The sequence below is a fragment of the Pan paniscus genome, chromosome 4 (assembly GCF_029289425.2).
Source record: "Pan paniscus chromosome 4, NHGRI_mPanPan1-v2.0_pri, whole genome shotgun sequence".
NCBI lineage: Eukaryota > Metazoa > Chordata > Mammalia > Primates > Hominidae > Pan > Pan paniscus.
In genome coordinates this window covers 104960373-104983440 of record NC_073253.2, presented here as the reverse complement: position 1 = coordinate 104983440, position 23068 = coordinate 104960373, and the positions used below count along the sequence as shown (strand labels likewise).

Sequence of the window (23068 nt, the reverse complement as noted above, 5' to 3'; positions counted from 1 at the left end):
GTAGCAGCACATGGCTAGAGTGGATGTGGCTAGCCCCTTTGGATGAGGTAGTTAATTAATCCCAGTACCGGTAGAAAATATACCCTTCACTTCCTAGTCAAACCTGTAAGCATTTTAAGCCTCCTATCAAGAGGGGAAAAAAAAAAAAAAAAAAAAAAAAACTCCAATGGAAATTATAAAAAGTCAATTCTCCCCAAATTATCTTTAAATGTTTACATCAATTTTCATCAAAATCAAACAAGATTACTTTTTTGATGGAGTACGAAGAATTTAACAAATTAATTACAAAGCACTTTGGCAAAATTAAATGTTCACTCATTGTAAGAACTTTTTAATACAGTTAAGAATAATGTGCAGGGAGCAGCCAAGATGGCCGAATAGGAACAGCTCTGGTCTACAGCTCCCAGTGTGAGCAACACAGAAGATGGGTGATTTCTGCATTTCCATCTGAGGTACCGGGTTCATCTCACTAGAGAGTGCCAGACAGTGGGCCCAGGACAGTGGGTGCAGCGCACCATGCACGAGCAGAAGCAGGGCGAGGCATTGCCTCACTCGGGAAGCGCAAAGGGTCAGGGAGTTCCCTTTCCTAGTCAAAGAAAGGGGTGACACACGGCACCTGGAAAATCAGGTCACTCCCACCCTAATACTGAGCTTTTCCGACGGGCTTAAAAAACGGCCCACCAGGAGATTGTATCCTGCATCTGGCTCAGAGGGTCCTATGCCCACAGAGTCTCACTGATTGCTAGCACAGCAGTATGAGATCAAACTGCAAGGCGACAGCGAGGCTGGGGGAGGGGCGCCCGCCACTGCCCAGGCTTGCTTGGGTAAACAAAGCGGCCTGGAAGCTGGAACTGGGTGGAGCCCACCACAGCTCAAGGAGGCCTGCTGCCTCTGTAGGCTCCACCTCTGGGGGCAGGGTACAGACAAAAAAAAAGACAGCAGTAACCTCTGCAGACTTAAATGTCTGACAGCTTTGAAGAGAGCAGTGGTTCTCCCAGCACACAGCTAGAGATCTGAAAACGGGCAGACTGCCTCCTCAAGTGGGTCCCTGACCCCTGACCCCCGAGCAGCCTAACTGGGTGGCACCCCCCAGTGGGGGCAGACTGACACCTCACACGACCCAGTGCTCCTCTGAGACAAAACTTCCAGAGGAACGATCAGACAGCAGCATTCGCGGTTCATGAAAATCCGTGGTTCTGCAGCCACCGCTGCTGTTACCCAGGCAAACAGGGTCTGGAGTGGACCTCTACCAAACTCCAACAGACCTGCAGCTGAGGGTCCTGACTGTTAGAAGGAAAACTAACAAACAGAAAGGACATCCACACCAAAAACACATCTGTACATCACCATCATCAAAGACCAAAAGTAGATAAAACCACAAAGATGGGGATAAAACAGAGCAGAAAAACTGGAAACTCTAAAAAGCAGAGCGCCTCTCCTCCTCCAAAGGAACCCAGTTCCTCACCAGCAACAGAACAAAGCTGGACGGAGAATGACTTTGACGAGCTGAGAGAAGAAGGCTTCAGATGATCAAACTGCTCCGAGCTACAGGAGGAAATTCAAACCAAAGGCAATGAAGTTAAAAACTTGCAAAAAAAATTTAGACAAATGTATAACTAGAATAACCAATACAGAGAAGTGCTTAAAGGAGATGATGGAGCTGAAAGCCAAGGCTTGAGAACTACGTAAAGAATGCAGCAGCCTCAGGAGCCGATGCGATCAACTGGAAGAAAGGGTATCAGTGATGGAAAATGAAATGAATGAAATGAAGCGAGAAGGGAAGTTTAGAGAAAAAAGAATAAAAAGAAATGAACAAAGCCTCCAAGAAATATGGGACTATGTGAAAAGACCAAATCTACGTCTGATTGGTGTACCTGAAAGTGACGGGGAGAACAGAACCAAGTTGGAAAACACTCTGCAGGATATTATCCAGGAGAACTTCTCCAATCTAGCAAGGCAGGTCAGCATTCAGATTCAGGAAATACAGAGAAGGCCACAAAGATACTCCTCGAGAAAAGCAACTCCAAGACACATAATTCTCAGATTCACCAAAGTTGAAATGAAGGAAAAAATGTTAAGGGCAGCCAGAGAGAAAGGTCGGGTTACCCACAAAGGGAAGCCCATCAGACTAACAGCGGATGTCTCGGCAGAAACCCTACAAGCCAGAAGAGAGTGGGGGCCAATATTCAACATTCTTAAAGAAAAGAATTTTCAACCCAGAATTTCATATCCAGCCAAACTAAGCTTCATAAGTGAAGGAGAAATAAAATCCTTTACAGACAAGCAAATGCTGAGAGATTTTGTCACCACCAGGCCTGCCCTGAAAGAGCTCCTGAAGGAAGCGCTAAACATGGAAAGGAACAACCGGTACCAGCCACTGCAAAATCATGCCAAATTGTAAAGACCATCGAGGCTAGGAAGAAACTGCATCAACTAATGAGCAAAATAACCAGCTAACATCAAAATGACAGGATCAAATTCACACATAACAATATTAACTTTAAATGTAAATGCACTAAATGCTCCAATTAAAAGACACAGACTGGCAAATTGGATAAAGAGTCAAGACCCATCAGTGTGCTGTATTCAGGAAACCCATCTCACGTGCAGAGACACACATAGGCTCAAAATAAAAGGATGGAGGAAGATCTACCAAGCAAATGGAAAACGAAAAAAGGCAGGGGTTGCAATCCTAGTCTCTGATAAAACAGACTTTAAACCAACAAAGATCAAAAGAGACAAAGAAGGCCATTACTTAATGGTAAAGGGATCAATTCAACAAGAAGAGCTAACTATCCTAAATATATATGCACCCAATACAGGAGCACCCAGTTTCACAAAGCAAGTCATGAGTGACCTATAAAGAGACTGAGACTGCCACACAATAATAATGGGAGACTTTAACACCCCACTGTCAACATTAGACAGATCAATGAGACAGAAAGTTAACAAGGATACCCAGGAATTGAACTCAGCTCTGCACCAAGTGGACCTAACAGACATCTACAGAACTCTCCACCCCAAATCAACAGAATATACATTTTTTTCAGCACCACACCACACCTATTCCAAAATTGACCACATAGTTGGAAGTAAACCTCTCCTCAGCAAATGTAAAAGAACAGAAATTATAACAAACTGTCTCTCAGACCACAGTGCAATCAAACTAGAACTCAGGATTAAGAAACTCACTCAAAACCACTCAACTACATGGAAACTGAACAACCTGCTCCTGAATGACTACTGGGTACATAACAAAATGAAGGCAGAAATAAAGATGTTCTTTGAAACCAACGAGAACAAAGACACAACATTCCAGAATCTCTGGGACACATTCAAAGCAGTGTGTAGAGGGAAATTTATACCACTAAATGCCCACAAGAGAAAGTAGGAAAGATCCAAAATTGACACCCTAACATCACAATTAAAAGAACTAGAAAAGCAAGAGCAAACACATTCAAAAGCTAGCAGAAGGCAAGAAATAACTAAAATCAGAGCAGAACTGAAGGAAATAGAGACACAAAAAACCCTTCAAAAAATTAATGAATCCAGGAGCTGGTTTTTCGAACAGATCAACAAAATTGATAGACCACTAGCAAGACTAATAAAGAAGAAAAGAGAGAAGAATCAAACAGACGCAATAAAAAATGACAAAGGGGATATCACCACCGATCCCACAGAAATACAAACTACCATCAGAGAATACTACAAACACCTCTACGCAAATAAACTAGAAAATCTAGAAGAAATAGATAAATTCCTGGACACATACACCCTCCCAAGACTAAACCAGGAAGAAGTTGAATCTCTGAATAGACCAATAACAGGAGCTGAAATTGTGGCAATCATCAATAGCTTACCAACCAAAAAGAGTCCAGGACCAGATGGATTCACAGCCGAATTCTACCAGAAGTACAAGGAGGAACTGGTACCATTCCTTCTGAAACTATTCCAATCAATAGAAAAAGAGGGAATCCTCCCTAACTCATTTTATGAGGCCAGCATCATCCTGATAGCAAAGCCTGACAGAGACACAACCAAAAAAGAGAATTTTAGACCAATATCCTTGATGAACAATGATGAAAAAATCCTCAATAAAATACTGGCAAACCGAATCCAGCAGCACATCAAAAAGCTTATCCACCATGATCAAGTGGGCTTCATCCCTGGGATGCAAGGCTGGTTCAATATACGCTAATCAATAAATGTAATCCAGCATATAAACAGAACCAAAGACAAAAACCACATGATTATCTCAATAGATGCAGAAAAGGCCTTTGACAAAATTCAACAACGCTTCATGCTAAAAACTCTCAATAAATTAGGTATTGATGGGACGTATCTCAAAATAATAAGAGCTTTCTATGACAAACCTACAGCCAATATCATACTGAATGGGCAAAAACTGGAAGCATTCCCTTTGAAAATGGGCACAAGACAGGGATGCTCTCTCTCACCACTCCTATTCAACATAGTGTTGGAAGTTCTGGCCAGGGAAATTAGGCAGGAGAAGGAAATAAAGGGCATTCAATTAGGAAAAGAGGAAGTCAAATTGTCCCTGTTTGCAGACGACATGATTGTATATCTACAAAACCCCATCGTCTCAACCCAAAATCTCCTTAAGCTGATAAGCAACTTCAGCAAGTCTCAGGATACAAAATCAATGTACAAAAATCACAAGCATTCTTATACACCAATAACAGACAAACAGAGAGCCAAATCATGAGTGAATTCCCATTCACAATTGCTTCAAAGAGAATAAAATACCTAGGAATCCAACTTACAAGGGACGTGAAGGACCTCTTCAAGGAAAACTACAAACCACTGCTCAATGAAATAAAAGAGGATACAAACAAATGGAAGAACATTCCATGCTCATGGGTAGAAAGAATCAATATTGTGAAAATGGCCATACTGCCCAAGGTAATTTATAGATTCAATGCCATCCCCATCAAGCTACCAATGATTTTCTTCACAGAATTGGAAAAAACTACTTTAAAGTTCATATGGAACCAAAAAAGAGCCCGCATAGCCAAGTCAATCCTAAGCCAAAAGAACAAAGCTGGAGGCATCACACTACCTGACTTCAAACTATGCTACAAGGCTACAGTAACCAAAACAGCATGGTACTGGTACCAGAACAGAGATATAGATCAATGGAACAGAACACAGCCCTCAGAAATAACGCCACATATCTGCAACTATCTGATCTTTGACAAACCTGAGAAAAACAAGCAATGGGGAAAGGATTCCCTATTTAATAAATGGTGCTGGAAAAACTGGCTAGCCATATGTAGAAAGCTGAAACTGGATCCCTTCCTTACACCTTATACAAAAATTAATTCAAGATGGATTAAAGACTTAAACATTAGACCTAAAATCATAAAAACCCTAGAAGAAAACCTAGGCATTACCATTCAGGACATAGGCATGAGCAAGGACTTCATGTCTAAAACACCAAAAGCAATGGAAACAAAAGTCAAAATTGACAAATGGGATCTAATTAAATTGAAGAGCTTCTGCACAGCAAAAGAAACTACCATCAGAGTGAACAGGCAACCTACAAAATGGGAGAAAATTTTTGCAACCTACTCATCTGACAAAGGGCTAATATCCAGAATCTACAATGAACTCAAACAAATTTACAAGAAAAAACCAAACAACCCCATCAAAAAGTGGGCAAAGGACATGAACAGACACTTCTCAAAAGAAGACATTTATGCAGCCAAAAAACACATGAAAAAATGCTCACCATCACTGGCCATCAGAGAAATGCAAATCAAAACCACAATGAGATACCATCTCACTCCAGTTAGAATGGCAATCATTAAAAAGTCAGGAAGCAACAGGTGCTGGAGAGGATGTGGAGAAATGGGAACACTTTTACACTGTTGGTGGGACTGTAAACTAGTTCAACCATTGTGGAAGTCAGTGTGGCGATTCCTCAGGGATCCAGAACTAGAAATACTAGAAATACCATTTGACCCAGCCATCCCATTACTGGGTATATACCCAAAGGACTATAAATCATGCTGCTATAAAGACACATGCACACGTATGTTTATTGCGGCACTATTCACAATAGCAAAGACTTGGAGCCAATCCAAATGTCCAACAATGATAGACTGGATTAAGAAAATGTGGCACATATACACCATGGAATACTATGCAGCCATAAAAAAGGATGAGTTCATGTCCTTTGTAGGGACATGGATGAAGCTGGAAACCATCATTCTCAGCAAACTATCGCAAGGACAAAAAACCAAACACCACATGTTCTCACTCATAGGTGGGAATTGAACAATGAGAACACATGGACACAGGAAGGGGAACATCACACTCTGGGGACTGTTGTGGGGTGGGGGGAGGGGGGAGGGATAGCATTAGGTGATATACCTAATGCTAAATGACGAGTTTATGGGTGCAGCACACCAGCATGGCACATGTATACATATGTAACTAACCTGAACATTGTGCACATGTACCCTAAAACTTAAAGTATAATAATAATAATAATAAAAAGAAACACGCTTTCCTATTTTTAATAGCCTATGATAGTCATACAGAATGAGTTAATTAAAATTGATTGGTCAATTGCTTAAAAAAAAAAGAATAATGTATCATATATTTCAAAATAACTAAAAGAGGAGAATTCCAACGTTCCTAAGACAAGAAAATGATAAATGTTTGAGGTGACAGATATCCCAATGACCCTGATCTGATTATATATTATATGCTTATATTAAAATACCAGATGTACCCCATAAACATGTACAACTATTATGTATCCATAATAACTAAAAATATTAAAAACAAAAAGATGAGAAGGAACGTCAACTGTCAGTTAACGAAATATATTATAAAGGCACAACAATTACAGTCAAACAGAAAAGTCCATGAAACAAGTCAAAATGCCCAGAAACTAATGCATATTTAAATATAATAAAGATTGCACTTCAAATCACTAGAAAAGGATGGACTAATTCAATCTTGGGAAGGCAGGATGGCGCAGTGTGCAAAGAAGACAGCCTCTGGAGGTGGACAGCCTGGACTACATGGAATGCCAGGCTGCCCTGTGATCCTGGACGACTCAGTGTCCTTATGTGTAAAACAAGGATAACAATTGTACCTATTTCACAGAATTGTTTAGAAGATTATTAGTTACAATTTGAAAAGTGCTTAGAACAGGGACTAATACAGTAAGCGCTGTATAAGTGACATTAAATAAATTAAAGAAAACAATTCATTATAAGATAATTCTTAACTCCAGGGGATACATGGAGATCAGAAAACCTCCCATCGTAACGTATTTTTTTTTAATCAGTTTTTTAAAAAGTGAATGGTAAAAAATGAAATTAGGAAGAAAAAAAGCACTATTTATTTGACCTCTAGATTGGAGAAAACTTTTTAAAACATGACAGCAAAAGCAATATCTGAAGAAAACAGAATAACAGATTTGAGTAGATAAATGTGTTAAAATTTTGTATATCAAACACTAAAAGATGAAAATAAAAATCTGAGGAAAAATATGAGCTAAGGAGTATATGTATAAATACTCCTACAAATCAGTAAGAAAAAGTACAATAAGCAAGTCACAAAAACCTTAACCTGTATGAGAAAATATGCAACACTGTTACCAATCAAAAATTAAAATTAAAATGAAATTTTTCAACCATCAAATTGGCCAACAACTTCAAAAATTATATTGCTGACTAAAAAGCAAATAAATTGATACTTTCTATATGGAAGATTGAAATATACATTGAAACAAACTATACAGGCGTCACTTTAATTATATACTTAAAAAAAACTTTTAAACTATGAAGCCACTTTGACCTAGTAATTCCATTTGTGGGACAAAGTTGTAACATAGGATTTTTTTCCCCCAAGGCAGAGTCTTGCACTGTCACCCAGGCTGGAGTGCAGTGGCACTATGTTGGCTCACTACAACCCTCTGCCTTCTGGGTCCAAGCATTGTCGTGCCTGAGCCTCCCGAGTAGTTGGAATTACAGGCGTGAGCACCATACCTGGCTAATTTTTTTGTATTTTTAGTAGAGACAAGGTTTCACCATGTTGGCCAGAGTGGTCTTGAACTCCTGCCCTCAGGTGATCCGCCCACCTCGGCCTCCCAAAGTGCTAGGATTACAGCAGTAAGCCACTGCTTCCAGTGGAACACAGGATTTAAATGGAAAAGTTTCAAATGGCTTTTTCAGAGATGAACCAAAATCAACGAAAATGGTATGTGAAGAAATATTTTAAGTTTCAAATATAAAGCTAAGAATTTTCACCATCTAAAAATTCAATACTTAGTTCATTGTACAATTAAGCTTTAATATTACCAAATTCCAAAAAAGTTTTAAAACAAACCTTTTAACAGCATCCTTCTTCTGAATATCTATAATATCCCACCACTTTGAAAGGTAAGAGATCTCAGACCAAATAAACTTCCTCCGTGAGTCTTCTTTCAGCTTTAGGACCATGTTATTAAAAATATACTGAGTCTTGTCTCTAAAGTAGTCATTGAAAGTCTTCAACCAACCTAAATCAAGACACAAATATACCACAAAGGTCTAATTCGTATGGCTGATTTCAACTCAGTCACATTCCATTGCATTACTTTGGACATCCTTAGAATTTTCATTCATAGACATATTTTTAAATTTAACAGGTGTTTTCAATTAATGAAACTCCATTTTAGTTGTCATGGGACTCAGAAACCCACTAATATTAAAACAATGAAAACACTCTGAAAACTGCACAAATTCAGATAGAAATGAGAAAAATAAGATAGATGACCTAAGGCCAAAAAGCGGTTATTTATATCTTAATAATTATAGTATCTAATTCAATTTTTTATCTCTAAGGAATTTTTTTTGAATTTTAAAAATCTAAACACTGTTTACAAGTTGGCAGTACTGTTATCCTAATAGGGGATCCAAATTTTATCCTCTCATGCCACATCTAAAATTCTTCACCCATTAAATAAGTTAAACTAAGAAAAAAGAGATCGCAAGTATAAACTATATCTAAAAGCTTTCAGCAGACCAATAAGGTAATTACACCATAAATATGAACACTGAGAAGTAGAATTCTGCAAAATACAGGCATTTGTTCCCAAAAGCTGTTCATTATTCAATTCCTTAGAAGCACAAAGTAACACTAATCAAACAACAAATGCGAATGCATATAGGTAAAATTTTTCAAAAAGAGAACTGTAGATGTTGACAGTTTGGTTCTCCTGTTTTTTCCTATACTTTCCAAATATCCTGGAAATTTTATCTAAAGATAGTTGCAATTTGGCTATAAGAAACATTTTTAACACCAACAGGTGCAAACATAGCACCACAAGGCAGACTACTAAAACGGCCAAGCAAAAGCGTACACAGCCACCAATTCCGTCTACTGGTGGGAGGCAAAGTAGACCCCCTAAAAAATTACCCGTTCCCATCTAAAAAATCTTATAAGGAGAAGTTCCTATATATCCAAGCTGAACTATTGGTCTATTGTTTCCAAACTTACATGTGAGAGAATTAAAGAGTAAGAGGGTCCAAATGGCTGTTTCTTATCTGTATATAGTTAAATTAATATGTATACTATATTTGCTGGCAAAAAATAAATAAATAAATAAAAAATAAAAGCCTGCCAGGGCAGAGAAGACAAAACTATTCTGACAATGTGAATATGAGCTTTTGAAAAGAGCACTGCAGCTATGACTTATTTATTCCTCTTGCTTTAATTGAAATCTACTCATCCATCCTACAATTATTTACTGAGCACCTACAATGTGGCACGTATGAAGCTATGGGCCAAATAGAAATATAATGTCAAATAGTCTTTATAGGACTTTCTTGATCTGGGGCACTTTTAACCTGATTTGGTACCAAAGAACACCTCCTGGATACTTCAATTTTTCCACATTTAACTAAAAAAAACTGTGTCTATTTTTAAAACCTCAAAGATATTTCATGAAATGGTGGTCTGCAAAGAATCCCACCTAGCTTCACCAAAGTACTAACCTGGAACACTGCCCCCAGAGCACTGAGCCAGGATCCACCTCTGGATTCCCAGGGAATAGCCCAGAAAGCCCAACCAACCCAGATGCCCTAACTCCCTGATGACCATACCAACACTACCAAGTTAAAAAACATCAAGTGCTCAGAACTGATATCATCATCAGTCTTTAACTGCCCTTTCCCACATCTGTACAATTAAATTAGGTAAAGGGGAAATAAAAAATATTCTGAACACCCAATTTGTAAAGTATACAATTAAAACACTTATATAAACTGCTCCACATCTTAAAACATATATTGGTTACCCAAAATTTCAGTTTGCACTGAATTCACTCTATGCCCTTGTTATGGACAGATCTGTGTCATATGCTGAAGTCTCACCACCTCAGAATGTGACTGTATTTGGAGACAGGTCTTTAAAGAGGTAATTAAGGTAAAATGAGGTCATGAAGATAGGCCCTAATCCTACATGACTATTGATGTACTTATAACAAAAGGAGATTAGAACACAGATACACAAGGAAGACCATGCAAAGACACAAGGAGAAGACAGCCATCAACAAGCCAAGGAGAGATGACCTCAAAAGAAATCAACACTGCCAACACCTTGATCTTGGACTTCTAGCCTCCAGAACTGTGAAAAAAACAAATTTCTGTTGTTTAAGCCACTTAGTCTGGTACTTTGCTATGGCAGCCCTAGCAAACTTATTCAGCCCTAGAACAAATCAGCGTCATTACCATCCAAGAAATAAAGATTGCAATGTGGGAAGAATTTATTTTATCAAATATCAACATAATATTTAACTGAATATACTATATCTACCTACATATTGCAAAACTGAGCTAAATTCAAATGTACGTAAGTAAATCTATTTCTGTACCATGCTTTTATTATACACGTGCAACAAGGACCATGTAAATGAAATGGTTCTATTAGAATTATCATCTTTAAGATATCACATGATATCTTTTACCTAAATTTAAAGGTTCAAACTAATTCCTAATTATCTGGCTACTAGCTAAAGAACTATAAATAGTGAAATGCCTCCAAATTAATTTGATAATAAAACTCCAGTAATCTAGCATAAAAGGCAAATTTTTAAGGGTTAGTCTTTATGAAGATTGATAAGTAAAAGTTTTTTTCTGTGTTTTTTGTTAAGCACAACTATTTATTTTCAACAGTTATAATCTGTGATGAATGAACTAAGGCCATTTCAAAAAAGAGTTTATCATGGGAGTTTTCACAGAGGAATCACAGTGATTGATTAGTCCATTTTGCCTTCAACACTTCATTCACCCCTCAACAATCATGAGGAAAATATGGTAAAGACATTCACATGAGCCAAAATACAAGCTCAGAGATGTCAACCTGAAAGCGTTCCATAAAACTCATACTGATATCACCACCATACAGCATAATTAATGAAGAATGAACTGAAAGATAGCCTCTTGCAGCTTTCAGTACTGAGTAATATAACAGTAAATTAGCTTTTATTGCTCTTATACAATAGAGTAATCAAGTATTCCCTTTTACATTGAATTGGTTCTTTCGTTTTCTAAATTACTGTAAAAACTACAATTGTATATTAACATGAGACCAACCAGAAATATAGTGTTTTATAAAAAGTGGTAGGGGATGAATTTTCATGACATAAAATTATATTCCTACCTCTAGATTTAATAATCTTAGGACACTGAGTTGCAAACTGATTTACTTAAGCGGTCAATTCACAGCTTTTTTTCTTTCTGTTGGAATATCCTTGAAAATTAAACAAGGGCTAGAACAGCATTAAGAATACCTTTCAATTTATTCTTTTCCATTCTAACACTATTACCACCCATAAAAAAGCTAATAGCTATTTTAAATAAGTGGGGAAATATTTAAAACAAAGAGTGCATAATTACAAGTTCCACAAAGCAGGCATAAACCCAAATTCGATACCACTATTTTTTTTTAAGTTCTAAAATAAAAAAAGCCAATAAAGCTGGAAACTCTATTGTCTACATTCAATGTTCATGAACAATTAAGCACCTAGTAACTGTTCACAAATCACAATTTATTTTTAAAATTTTGAGCTCTCAGCCATAGGTTGGAAATCTAGAGATTATGTGGAGTTCTGATGCTCTTCAGGAACATTTAGTTTTATTTGGTTCAAGGGCATATACACTAAGTACCACCATGAGGATGTGGGCAAGAGTTACCTGGCCCTGAGCCCTGGACTCTAGAAGGACCTCCCTATTCTTCTGACTACACCCCTTTCAATTGGATAAATCCACAGGACAAACTGACCCAGAGCCTGCCCTGCCCTTCTGAGTACCAGGGTCCAGAAATCTGTCTGAACAGCCCCAAACTGGAAGCCTACTGGGATTCTTATAAGTCTCTCCCCATCAGGGCACTTAACCCTAACAAATGGGACCGACCCTCTCTAGCCTAAACAGTGGCCAAGAGGCTGTAGTTTGTAGGGGTGTAGACCTGGCACCAGGATCGCTTCAATCAAGGTCCTTCCTGGTTTGGGACAGGGCCAGGCCTGGGAGGAGAAGGCAGCTGGCCTGCCCCACAGGCTGGCTCTCCCCATACACACCACCATATTCCAGTGGGGAACTAGAGCAACAGCAATCTAAACCTACATTTGGTCTTCTAGATCACTGAGCTATTTCTCCAGGCAAGAGGAGAAGACCTATTTTTCTTTAGTAATTTATTTCTTTGATTTATAACTTAAATGTTTAAACACAGGGTATGTGGGCCTCTGTGTACTTTGCCCCAGATCCTGCAAATTTTAGAAGCAGGACTGAGCACACATACCACTCAAACTTAATCTAGTATCTACTGCAAACATATAAGAGCAAGAGTTCAATAAGTACTTAATAAGATGAATGAAAGGTATAGCCAAAAGGACTAGGAAAAAAGTACAAACGCAAATTTATTACTTCAGCTAGAAATGAAACTAAAGATAAAATAATACAACCATATTAGCTTTAATATGTTCACTCTCTGTTCTGATGCTATACCTAATAATCATTGTCCATTATCTTTAAGTTTCCAAAATATTTACATTTTAAGAGGATCTGTGAGCCCTAAGATGATTAAAACACCCATCCCTAAGAAGGCACCCCGCTCCACAAAGCACTGTTACACTGCTATGGTTTTGATTGCTATAATAATGATTTTTTCTTTTCTTTTTATTTTTATTAATAACGATTTTTAAAGTATATTAATTCCACTCAAAAGTTAAATAAGCACCAATCTTCAGGAAAACATGAACAGTTTTTGAATAAAAAATAATTATATCCAGATAAATAATACATTGGTAATAAACAACACATGCAACTTAAGCCTCAAGATTTTTTTTCCATTTCAATGTGATAAATATTCTCAAATTTTAAAATAAAGTTCATTAAAAACAGAAATATCCTTTCATCTAATAATTTATTTTCTTTTTTTTAATTTTAGATTCAAGAGGTATATTTGCAGGTTTGTTCCACGGGTATACTGCATGATGTTGAGGTTTGGGCTTCTATTGATCCCATCACCCAAATAGTGAACACAGTGCCCAACAGGTAGTTTTTCAACCCTTTCCCCCTTCCCTCTCTCCCTCCTTTCAGAATCTTCAGTGTTTATTGTTCTCATCTAGTAATTAAGGTATTTTCTATGAAAAAATGACGAACAGGTTTCTTCCATCACTCCTTAATCCTTCAATATTCAACTGCAACTTCTAGTCATATACTTATGGGGTAACATACAATCTTAAATGGTATTACTATTACTCAAATATGCTGCTGATTAATTTTAATTCCAACATTTCTATTATAAGTTAAGCTTGCTTTTCCTCCCTGATAAACTGTGAAAGAGTTTTAATTAACGTTCTGATTTATTCATTCAAACACGTACCTTGCATCTAATAAGGGCAAAGCAATAAAGCTAAATGAAAACAGATTCTACAGTGAAAATATGAATAAAATGCCATGGAAATAAAGAAATGGTAAAGTCTTACCAAAAGAAAAGAAGAAAGATTCTTAGATTAGTCATCATCTGGAGAGAGAAAAAGGGTGGTAGTTCCAAATAAAGGGAAGAGCATATGGAAAAGACAGGAAGTTGGTTATGGCTGCATTGCAGGGTACATGATGCAAATATGGTGAGAAATAAATATAAAAATAGAAGTGGGAGATAGATTATTGAAAACCTTCTAAACCATTCCTGTTTCTTACAGAGAACTTTGGAGGGAGGACGTGAGGGTTTTCTGACCTGTGCTTTCAAAAATAACTGTACTAAGAGTGTGAAGACTAAAAAGGCAAAGTAGAAGCAGAGAAACAGAAAATGAGACCACTGCAAAATTCTGAAAAAATGGTTATGGACTGCAGTTGAAATAAACAGAGGGAAATAAGAGGTCAAGGAGACAAAATGAAGAGAACTTAGTAATCGACTAAGTTTCCAAGAGAGGGTAAGAAGACAGTCACAGATGAAGCTGAGGCTTCCAGAGATCTGTGAGACTTGGAAAACCTAGAAACCTGCTGATGCCTCTAAATGCTTTTGAACCCAGGTTTCCAAAATAATCTAACCTGTTTTTCCCAGTTGATTCAGTGTCATTTAATAGTTTTCTAAGCATATCAGCTTTAATTCAATGAAGTTGTTTGAGAGAGATCATTTTTTGAATCCATATGAAGACGCTGTCACTGGAAATTTTACCCCACACCAGAGGAACCTATTTGCATTATTGTTAGGACAGCAGGCGTTTTGTTCATCCTGCAGCCCTATACGTACAATGTCCAACTGTGACCCCTTATTATATTGCTTTTCTAAGTGCCCCTTAGAAGACCTGCATACTTTTTCTCATAGCTGCAATTGTGTGATCAATCTCCAAGATAATTTCTAAATCTGTGCTAAAGCTTCTCCCCTCCCTCATTAATGATCCCATCTATGAGCATCTAATACTGACTGACAATACTTCAGGCATAGTAAGTCTTCCCCAACCAGAGCTTGGTTATTTGAAATAATGAGAAAACTGTCTAAAATATGACAGACACTGTTAGAAAGAAAAGTGACTTTCTTTGGTGGGTTACTCTTAGGGTACACGAGGGGGCTACTTAGCTTTAGACAAATACTGGGCAAATTATCAAAGTCTCTAAAAGAAACCAACTTAAAGGCTGGAAAATATTGCTAGGTACGGTGGCTTAAGTCTGTAATCCCAGCACTTTGGGAGGCCAAGGCGGACGGATCACTTGAGGTCAGGAGTTCAAGACCAGCCTGGCCAACATGGTGAAACCCCATCTCTACTAAAAATACAAAAAAATAGCTAGGCACTGTGGCGTGTGCCTGTAATCCCAGCTACTCAGATGGCTGAGGCAGGAGAATTGCTTGAACCTGGGAGGCAGAAGTTGCAGTGAACTGAGATTGCACCACTGCACTCCAGCCTGGGCAACAGAGCAAGACTCCATCTCAAAAAACAAAACAAAACAAAACAAAAGCTGGAAAATATTGCTTGTAAATCACTTTCTAATTGTAGAAAATGTGGCAATCAGGAAAATCACTCACTATCTCATGTACTAATATAGTATTTAGGGACAGAGACATTCATTTCAATAAAGATAAATCAGAAGGAAAAGAAGGATAGGAGATAGTGCAGTGAGATGTCCACTTTTGCAAGATAGCTGAAAAAAATCTTCTTTTTTATGGTTAATAATACTAAAGTAGTTGACATTTGGCTTGGAAATACTTAAAAGACTTCCCTCCTATATGCTCAGCCTGTGGTTTCAGAAGAATTATCCAAAAAAGGCAATATGTTAAAAACTGTTACAAGTACTGGTTCTGGAAAAAGATCACTTGATTTCAAACCTAGCCCTGCCATGAACAGATCACTTATGCTCTCTCCTGCCACTTCTCCCACATCTATGAAGGGAGGGTAATTACAGACTCTGTCATGAAGTTGCTGAAAGGAGTAATGGATGTGATATACGTAAAATGCCTAGAATAGTGCACAGAACATAATAATTCCCTAAGTGTTAGTAATTATTTGTATTACCAGGGCACTGGAGAGTTTTGAAGCACCCAGGCTTGAAAGACAGACAAAGGTAACTGAAACTGAGGAGAAAGAAGAGCTATTTAATGATCATCTACATTTCTCAGCAGCTGCTTAACATATGTGCTCCTCAAAGAATAAAGTCCAATGAGAGACCAAACCGTCTATTCTTCCTGTAAAACAGAATCTCAATACACATATTTTAGAGATCTCTAAAAACAGAATTCTAAATAGCCATACAGAGCCATTTAACTCAAGTGCTACAATTTTCTTAACAATTAAGGTTGTCAGATAAAATGCACAGCCAAGTTGAATCTGAATTTCAGATAAACAACAAATAAATGTTTAGTATAAGCATGCTGCATGTGATATTTGGGACACACAAACACACACACACAAACTACAAACACACACACACAAACTATTCATTGTTATTGAAAATTCAAGTTTAACTGAGCATTCTATATTTTTGTTTGCTAAATCTGACAACCCTATTAATAACCCAAAGTCCAGATAAATGTGTTAAATCGACTAATGCCTACAACACAAGAAGAAAAGAAATAGAATAATTTGAACTAAATAAAGTATCTTAAGAGGCAATAAAAAGAGGTAAATGGAAAAAACACAGATTTTACAATCAGGCAATCCTGAGCTTCAATTCACCAACCTCTGAGAATTTATAATTAAATTAACTGACTTTGAACAAATTACCCTAACTTAGCCTCGCTGCCCTCACCTGTTAAATGTGGCTTCATTTACCACTTTTCAGGGTTAAAAAATTACACAAAGTAAAAAATAACAAAGACCTGCAACTCCCCTGATGCCGTACAGGCAATAAATGCCAGAACTCGGTTGTTCCGCATACGATTTTAGCTCCAGAAACTAAAATTTCCCATCATGGCAGCCAAAATCAAACAATCCACTTTATCCTGCAGTAGCTAAACCAAATAAAGTACTCTCCAAACAGTGTTCACATACAACTTCTCCTTCCGATGACCATCTCATTCTGATCAGTAAAGTTCCTTTAGCAACCAGACTTCTAAGTCTCCACCACCTCTCATCAAGTTTGTCCAACCTGCAGCCCACGGGCTGCATGTGGCCCAGGACGGCTTTGAATGCATCTCAACATGAATTTGTAAACTTTCTCAAAATATTTTGAAATTTTTTTGCGATTTTATTTTTTAGCTCATCACCTATTGTTAGTGTATTTTATGTGTGGCCCAAGACAATTTTTCTTCCAATGTGGCCCAGGGAAGCCAAAAGATTGGACACCCCTGATAGAGATATTAGCCAACTATGACTGACCAGAACTGTTTTCAAATTCTAACTATACTTGAAAATATTTGAATAGAAATATTTGGAAATATTACACTGATTTCCTCATGTTTTTATTCTTTTTTTACAAACTTTTTTAGAGGATACATAATTATCATAATACTAAACGCAAACATCTGTTTCTTAATTTTACACACACAAAAAAGCAAAAAGTCCTAATCACCCTCTGAGTCAATAAAAAGTTCTACAGAAGAATTGAAAGAAAATTATTTTCCAGTGTAACTCTTGGGCCTAGGTCTTCCTACTATTTTAGAGTCATACCACAAGGGGGATTATTTTCTAACGTTCATTTCACAAATTGCTTAACTAACAATATGCTGTCCAATCTTTCATTTAGTATACCTTATCTTCTCTCCACACACTGTGACTTCTTTGAAGTAAAATTAACCAAATATTTCAGCAGTTTAACTAGTGGGAAGCAAAGAATTAAGATTGTAGATACAAAGGTGCTGTAATTGTGTTTTAATCAGCTTATTAAATACAACATGAACATGTATCAATCAACTAACATTTAATTTCATGGTCTATGATTCAAAACTTTCAAAAGCATAACAGTACAACGTTATCAGCATTTACTTCACAATTCTTTTCCAATTCAGTTTTTACTCATGTAAAACACTTAAATATTTTATGACAATTGTTAGATCTTTTCAGACTGTAACTTAATTTGGAATTTTATTAAAATACAAACATATTTTGAAATTTACCTTTTCTTGAGAGATATTACCAACTCAGTCCAAAAAGAAAAATATCTATATATAGAAAAACACAGCAACATAAATTCACAAAGTTGGGGAACTAAATATAGAAAATTTTTTAAAATCTATTTCAAATATTTCTATTCCCAATAGACGAAAATCCACCAATGAAACAAACTACTATGCTAAAGCTTGTTTTAAATTGTTGCTGCAGAAAATGCAAACAAATCTCTATAAATCTCATTTAGAAAGAACACTGCCTAATTGCACATTCATTTAGGAGTATTATACAAAGATTTCCCATTATAGTGTCACATTTTGACTTGGAGTGTATGTGAACACACTTTTCTCTTTTTCCTCTATTAAAAAAGAATGGCTTTTCATGATGTGAATAATTCAGTTTTTCACAGAATAATTTATTTGTCAATATTTTACTTTTGTTAAGTTAAGGAATAGTGAAAATTATTAAGTCAGCGGATTCTTCTCTCTAGCATTTTGCTTGACAGCAAAAATCACTGTAGTTTTAAAATGTTTGTTTCTGACAATTATTTTTTCCAAGTGGAGAAGAGTTTGAGAGTCAGGGTCATTAACATCTTTTACTAAGACAAAAAGATTCAGCTATAGTTACTAGGATACCAAAAGAGATTATAGTCAGGAATACTTACTAGGGATGTCTACTCAGAAAATGACCTACTAACTAAGCAGGAATAGTAATGCAAACAAACAAACAAAAAATCTAAAAATCGAGGGCAATCCCTGCCCTCAAAGAGCTTACTATTGCCTGTTTTTAGTACATAAAATTACAAAAGAGTACTTTAAATAAGTTTTTTTTTTTTAAGAATAGAAATAAGTAGCCATCAGGAAGGAGGGAACTTAAAAGAAAAGCCTACGCCAAAGAATAAGTCAAATGTTTCATCCTAGTTTGAAGAGTCAGATTCATTAGCTCATTAACTTATTTAACCAAACTCTAATGACTCAGTACTATGTGCCAGTTATGATTCTAGGCATTCCCAACACAGCAGTGAATAAAACAAAGTTCCAGCCCTTAATGAGCTAACATTCTAGTGAGGAGACCAAGTAAAAGTGCTGTAAATGTTTACATCTGCGAAGACCTGTAAGCATGGAGGCGTGTGTGTGCAGTATGAGTATGTGGTGGAGGGGCTTCGAGAAAGGTCAAAGAGGTCTTATTTATTTGGCAATTATTCTATATGCCAAGTGTTCAGCTAGGCCATGAGGAGAGTGTGTTTAATAGGAGGCATATGTTCTTTGCCGCTAGAATTTACTTTAGTGGGAGATCCAGGTAAATTGTCAGGAAAGTATTCTGGTGCCCCTTGTTAGCTATGTAACCTGGTAACACCTTCATCGTGAATCATGGCACTAACCTTCATGCGTATGCACTAAATGTTTGTAAAACATTTGGCATTCTGCCTGGTAAACCATAGATTTTATTATTACAGTTAAGTGCCCATGTATGGAATAACAAGAAATGAGATTGGTTAGAATTAAAAGTTGCAGAAAAAGGGAAAGAATAAAGGTCTTTTTAAAAATCAAGAAAAGGGAAGAAGTGGGCTTCATATGAGGAAGACTCACAAGACACACTTTGAAGGATATTTATAAGCCTACAAGGAAGATTACACTATGGAATCACATCACTCTCCCAATTAAGTAATAAGAATTAAACTAAACATGATTGGCAGAAAGAGAAGGGAGAACAACTTAGATATTACAAGTGGCTCTGCCACCATTTCACTCAATAATTGAGTAGTCAAGTGATTATGAGATTTATAGAGAAAAAAAATCTGCAGTGCCATAAGCCATCTAGATCCTACATTAAGTGGGAGCACCTCACCTCACTGAGTGTGAGTCTAGTAATCAAAGATACGTGTTTTTCATATGCATCCCCTAAATGCAAATATACTAACTAATCTGCACTCAAGTGAATAAATAGCAAAGAAATTTGGATTAGATGTAATTTTCATCACCTTTTATAATTACTTTATAACTAACCCTGGCTTAAGATGTTACTCCACCTGTATGATCTCCATTTTACAGATACACAAATCAATGTGCCCAAGGACACACAGGCAATACACCGCAGAGCCAAGATACCTGCCTCATTCTGCCTAGCTCCAAATCCCTGAAGTCCTTCCATGATGCCCAGCCTTCCCTGAGTTTTTATTTAAAAGGTACAGGCTAAGATTAAGGAGAAAGACGATCTAAAATATATATGAGGAAAACATAACACTAACAGGTATATGTAGGAAAAGATAAAGACATTAAGATCAAAGATAGGGAAATCAAGTCAGAAGGTGAGGTGTAATAACTGCTCATCACAAATTTCCAGAATATTGATTTCATATATTTTACGTCAGTGCACACTAAATATTGAAGTAGTCTAGAAATCCAAGCATTTCAATATCCAAGCTTGCAGACTACCTCTCACATCCAAAAGCAGCACACACGCACAAAAAAAATGCTTCACTAAATCATGTGTCCAGACCTAAAGTAACATATTTTGTTGTCTTCAAAATAGAAAAATAGGAATATCTGCCAATAAACTAATGGGGAAAAAATGTAAGTAGAAGATAAATGAATGTTGGAAGCAAAGAAAAAACCTTCAAATTATTAGGTTACCAGTGCTTCTGAGAGTAATCATGAAATCGAGATATTAAGAAAAGTAACACACTCCTTCAAAATAAGTCTTTGGAAATACACCCCCCTCTCCAATCCCCACACACAAAAAAAATGCTGCAACTAAATTATCTGTGACTGGGTACTCAAACCAACAAATATGTATATCAAATCCTATGTCCCATTATAATTGAAACAACTTCCCCTCATCTTGGCAGGGCGGGGTCAGGGGTGGGGGAAGGGAGGAATCTGTGGTCCCAATAAATAAACGCCATCATATGCAGTAACAATAATGATAGCAGCTACTGTTGTGCCATACATGATTCTTTCACTTTGCACCCTATTGAAACAGATACTACTATCCTCATTCTACTAGGGAAAAAACTTGGTCTCAGAGGGATTAAGTAACTTGACTAAAGTCATCTAACACTGATAAACACAGAGAGCTGAGACTCACATTCGTATGTGCCTGAAACCAATCAACACCAAGGTTCTTAAAGCATTTAATACTGCTTCTTTATTTTAAAGATTCAAACTTTCCCATGAGTATTCTGCCTTTTCTAAAAGTAGACCTCATAGACATGAAATAATTTTCCTACGCAATATTTTTTAAAAAGTTACTAAAATGAACAAGCAGTCTCTTAAAACTATATACTGTTTTGTCCCCAAAGGCAAGCCCTTCTTTTTTGTTTATCACCATTTCATACTGCACAGATACTATCCTTGAATGGCACATAAACTGATAAAATGAGAACACTAAAACATAATGACACATAAAAGGAATATATTAATGTTAAAAGTCAGAGAATAATGTCTCAAAAATTTGAGAAGTGGCCTCTACCAGATTCTCATTAAAAGACTCTAGGCCTAAAGCAACTTAATAACCTCCTGTCTTTTTGAAGTGCAAATTTTACCTGGGTCGTTATGGGAATGAGGCACCACAAAGACTTGAAGGGGTTCAGTGTCCCATTCATTAGATTCATAAGTAATGTCAAATCCTTGCTTCCAAACTCCACCATCTGGATTGTCAAAAGAAATTAGACTGTAAACATCCAACATCTAAAAATGTAAAAGAAAAAAAATTAAAGTTTAACAATGATTAATTTAATGTTGGTAAATACTTGCTCAAAATTATTCACTGCTATACTCTGCATATATATTTTATAAAATAAAACTATTTCTGTAGACATTGAGGAGTTTAGAGTAGAAAATATTCCATCACCATTCAAAGGCTTGAAATGCTATTTGTGCTACAAAACTACCCTGACAAATAATCCCTCCCATCCGCTTCTAATAAAAAAAAAGTTCATTCTATTCCTTCTTCTCCTACTTTACTTCCAAAACAATTTAATAGAAATTTATAGAAAAAGAACCATGAAAAAAATTTCTGATGAAATTTGATTATGACCAGATATTTCAGCATTTTCAAAAACAGTTCTGAAAATGATATTTTACTTTGCGCTATTTTTATTTTGTAGTAAATCTCATGTATATTAAAAATCTATGCCTGAACAAAAATATATCTATCTATAGCTATTCTTCCATGTAGCATATGTTATATCTACCTATCTTATCCTAGAAGTAAAACTACAACAGGGTCAACCAGGCATAATCATCTAAAAATTGAGAAAAATTTTAAAATTGAGATTTAGCTTTTATGTATCCTATTGTTTGCTAGCTTTTCAATGCAGTATTCCTTCTGGCTAATAATGTTGGGATGCAAAGGAAAAAACGGTGGGAAAAAAACTAAAACTTTACTTTTGTTCTTCATAGTCTCTATAATATTAAATGTGACAACACAACCAAACAACCTTTTGTAAAATTTAAATTATGTTAAAACTAGACTGCAAAAATCACATCCAAATATAAGTTATAAAAAAAATTTAAAGGCCAAACAAATTATATGAAAGTCAATACAAAGTATTTTAAGCCAATAATATTTCTCTCCCTATGGAATATATGAGTTTAATAAATAAAATAAAATCTTCTCAAGGATAAGCTGACAAATCTTTGGAAACAAGCTGGGCAGGAGGATGTGTTAGCAGTGTCTGTTTCTTCCTTCAGTCCTGCAGCTCTCCCAGTACCCTCCTGACTTGCTCTGCCTGACTTCCATGGTTGCTCTGCAACTCCTTTCTGTCCAGCCCAGATTTAGACCACACAACAAAAATAATTTTTTTTTTTTGGCTGTTCCCTTATCATGGATGACAACAAGGCTAAGTACTCAAGAAGTACTCAACAAAAAACTAAATAAAGCCAAACCTCACAGAAACAGCTATCCCTGTAAGCACAGGATTCTGATCCTATCAGAATCTGGCTACACTCTAGCTGATGAGGTTGCAGGTGCAAGACCTGGCCAGCTCCACTGTCCCCAGCTTCC

At 36.6% G+C, this 23068-nt stretch overlaps 1 protein-coding gene across 1 annotated transcript in view; it reads right to left on the bottom strand.

Moving 5' to 3' along the window:
• Window positions 1–23068, bottom strand: part of MAN2A1 (mannosidase alpha class 2A member 1) — a 184949-nt gene that overhangs the window by 136431 nt on the left and 25450 nt on the right. The window contains exons 3-4 of the mRNA XM_003826756.5: window positions 21606–21750; window positions 8368–8539 (exon numbers count right to left, since the gene is read on the bottom strand). Coding sequence (XP_003826804.2) covers window positions 8368–8539; window positions 21606–21750 — 317 coding nt within the window. The remainder of the gene's footprint in view (window positions 1–8367; window positions 8540–21605; window positions 21751–23068) is intronic.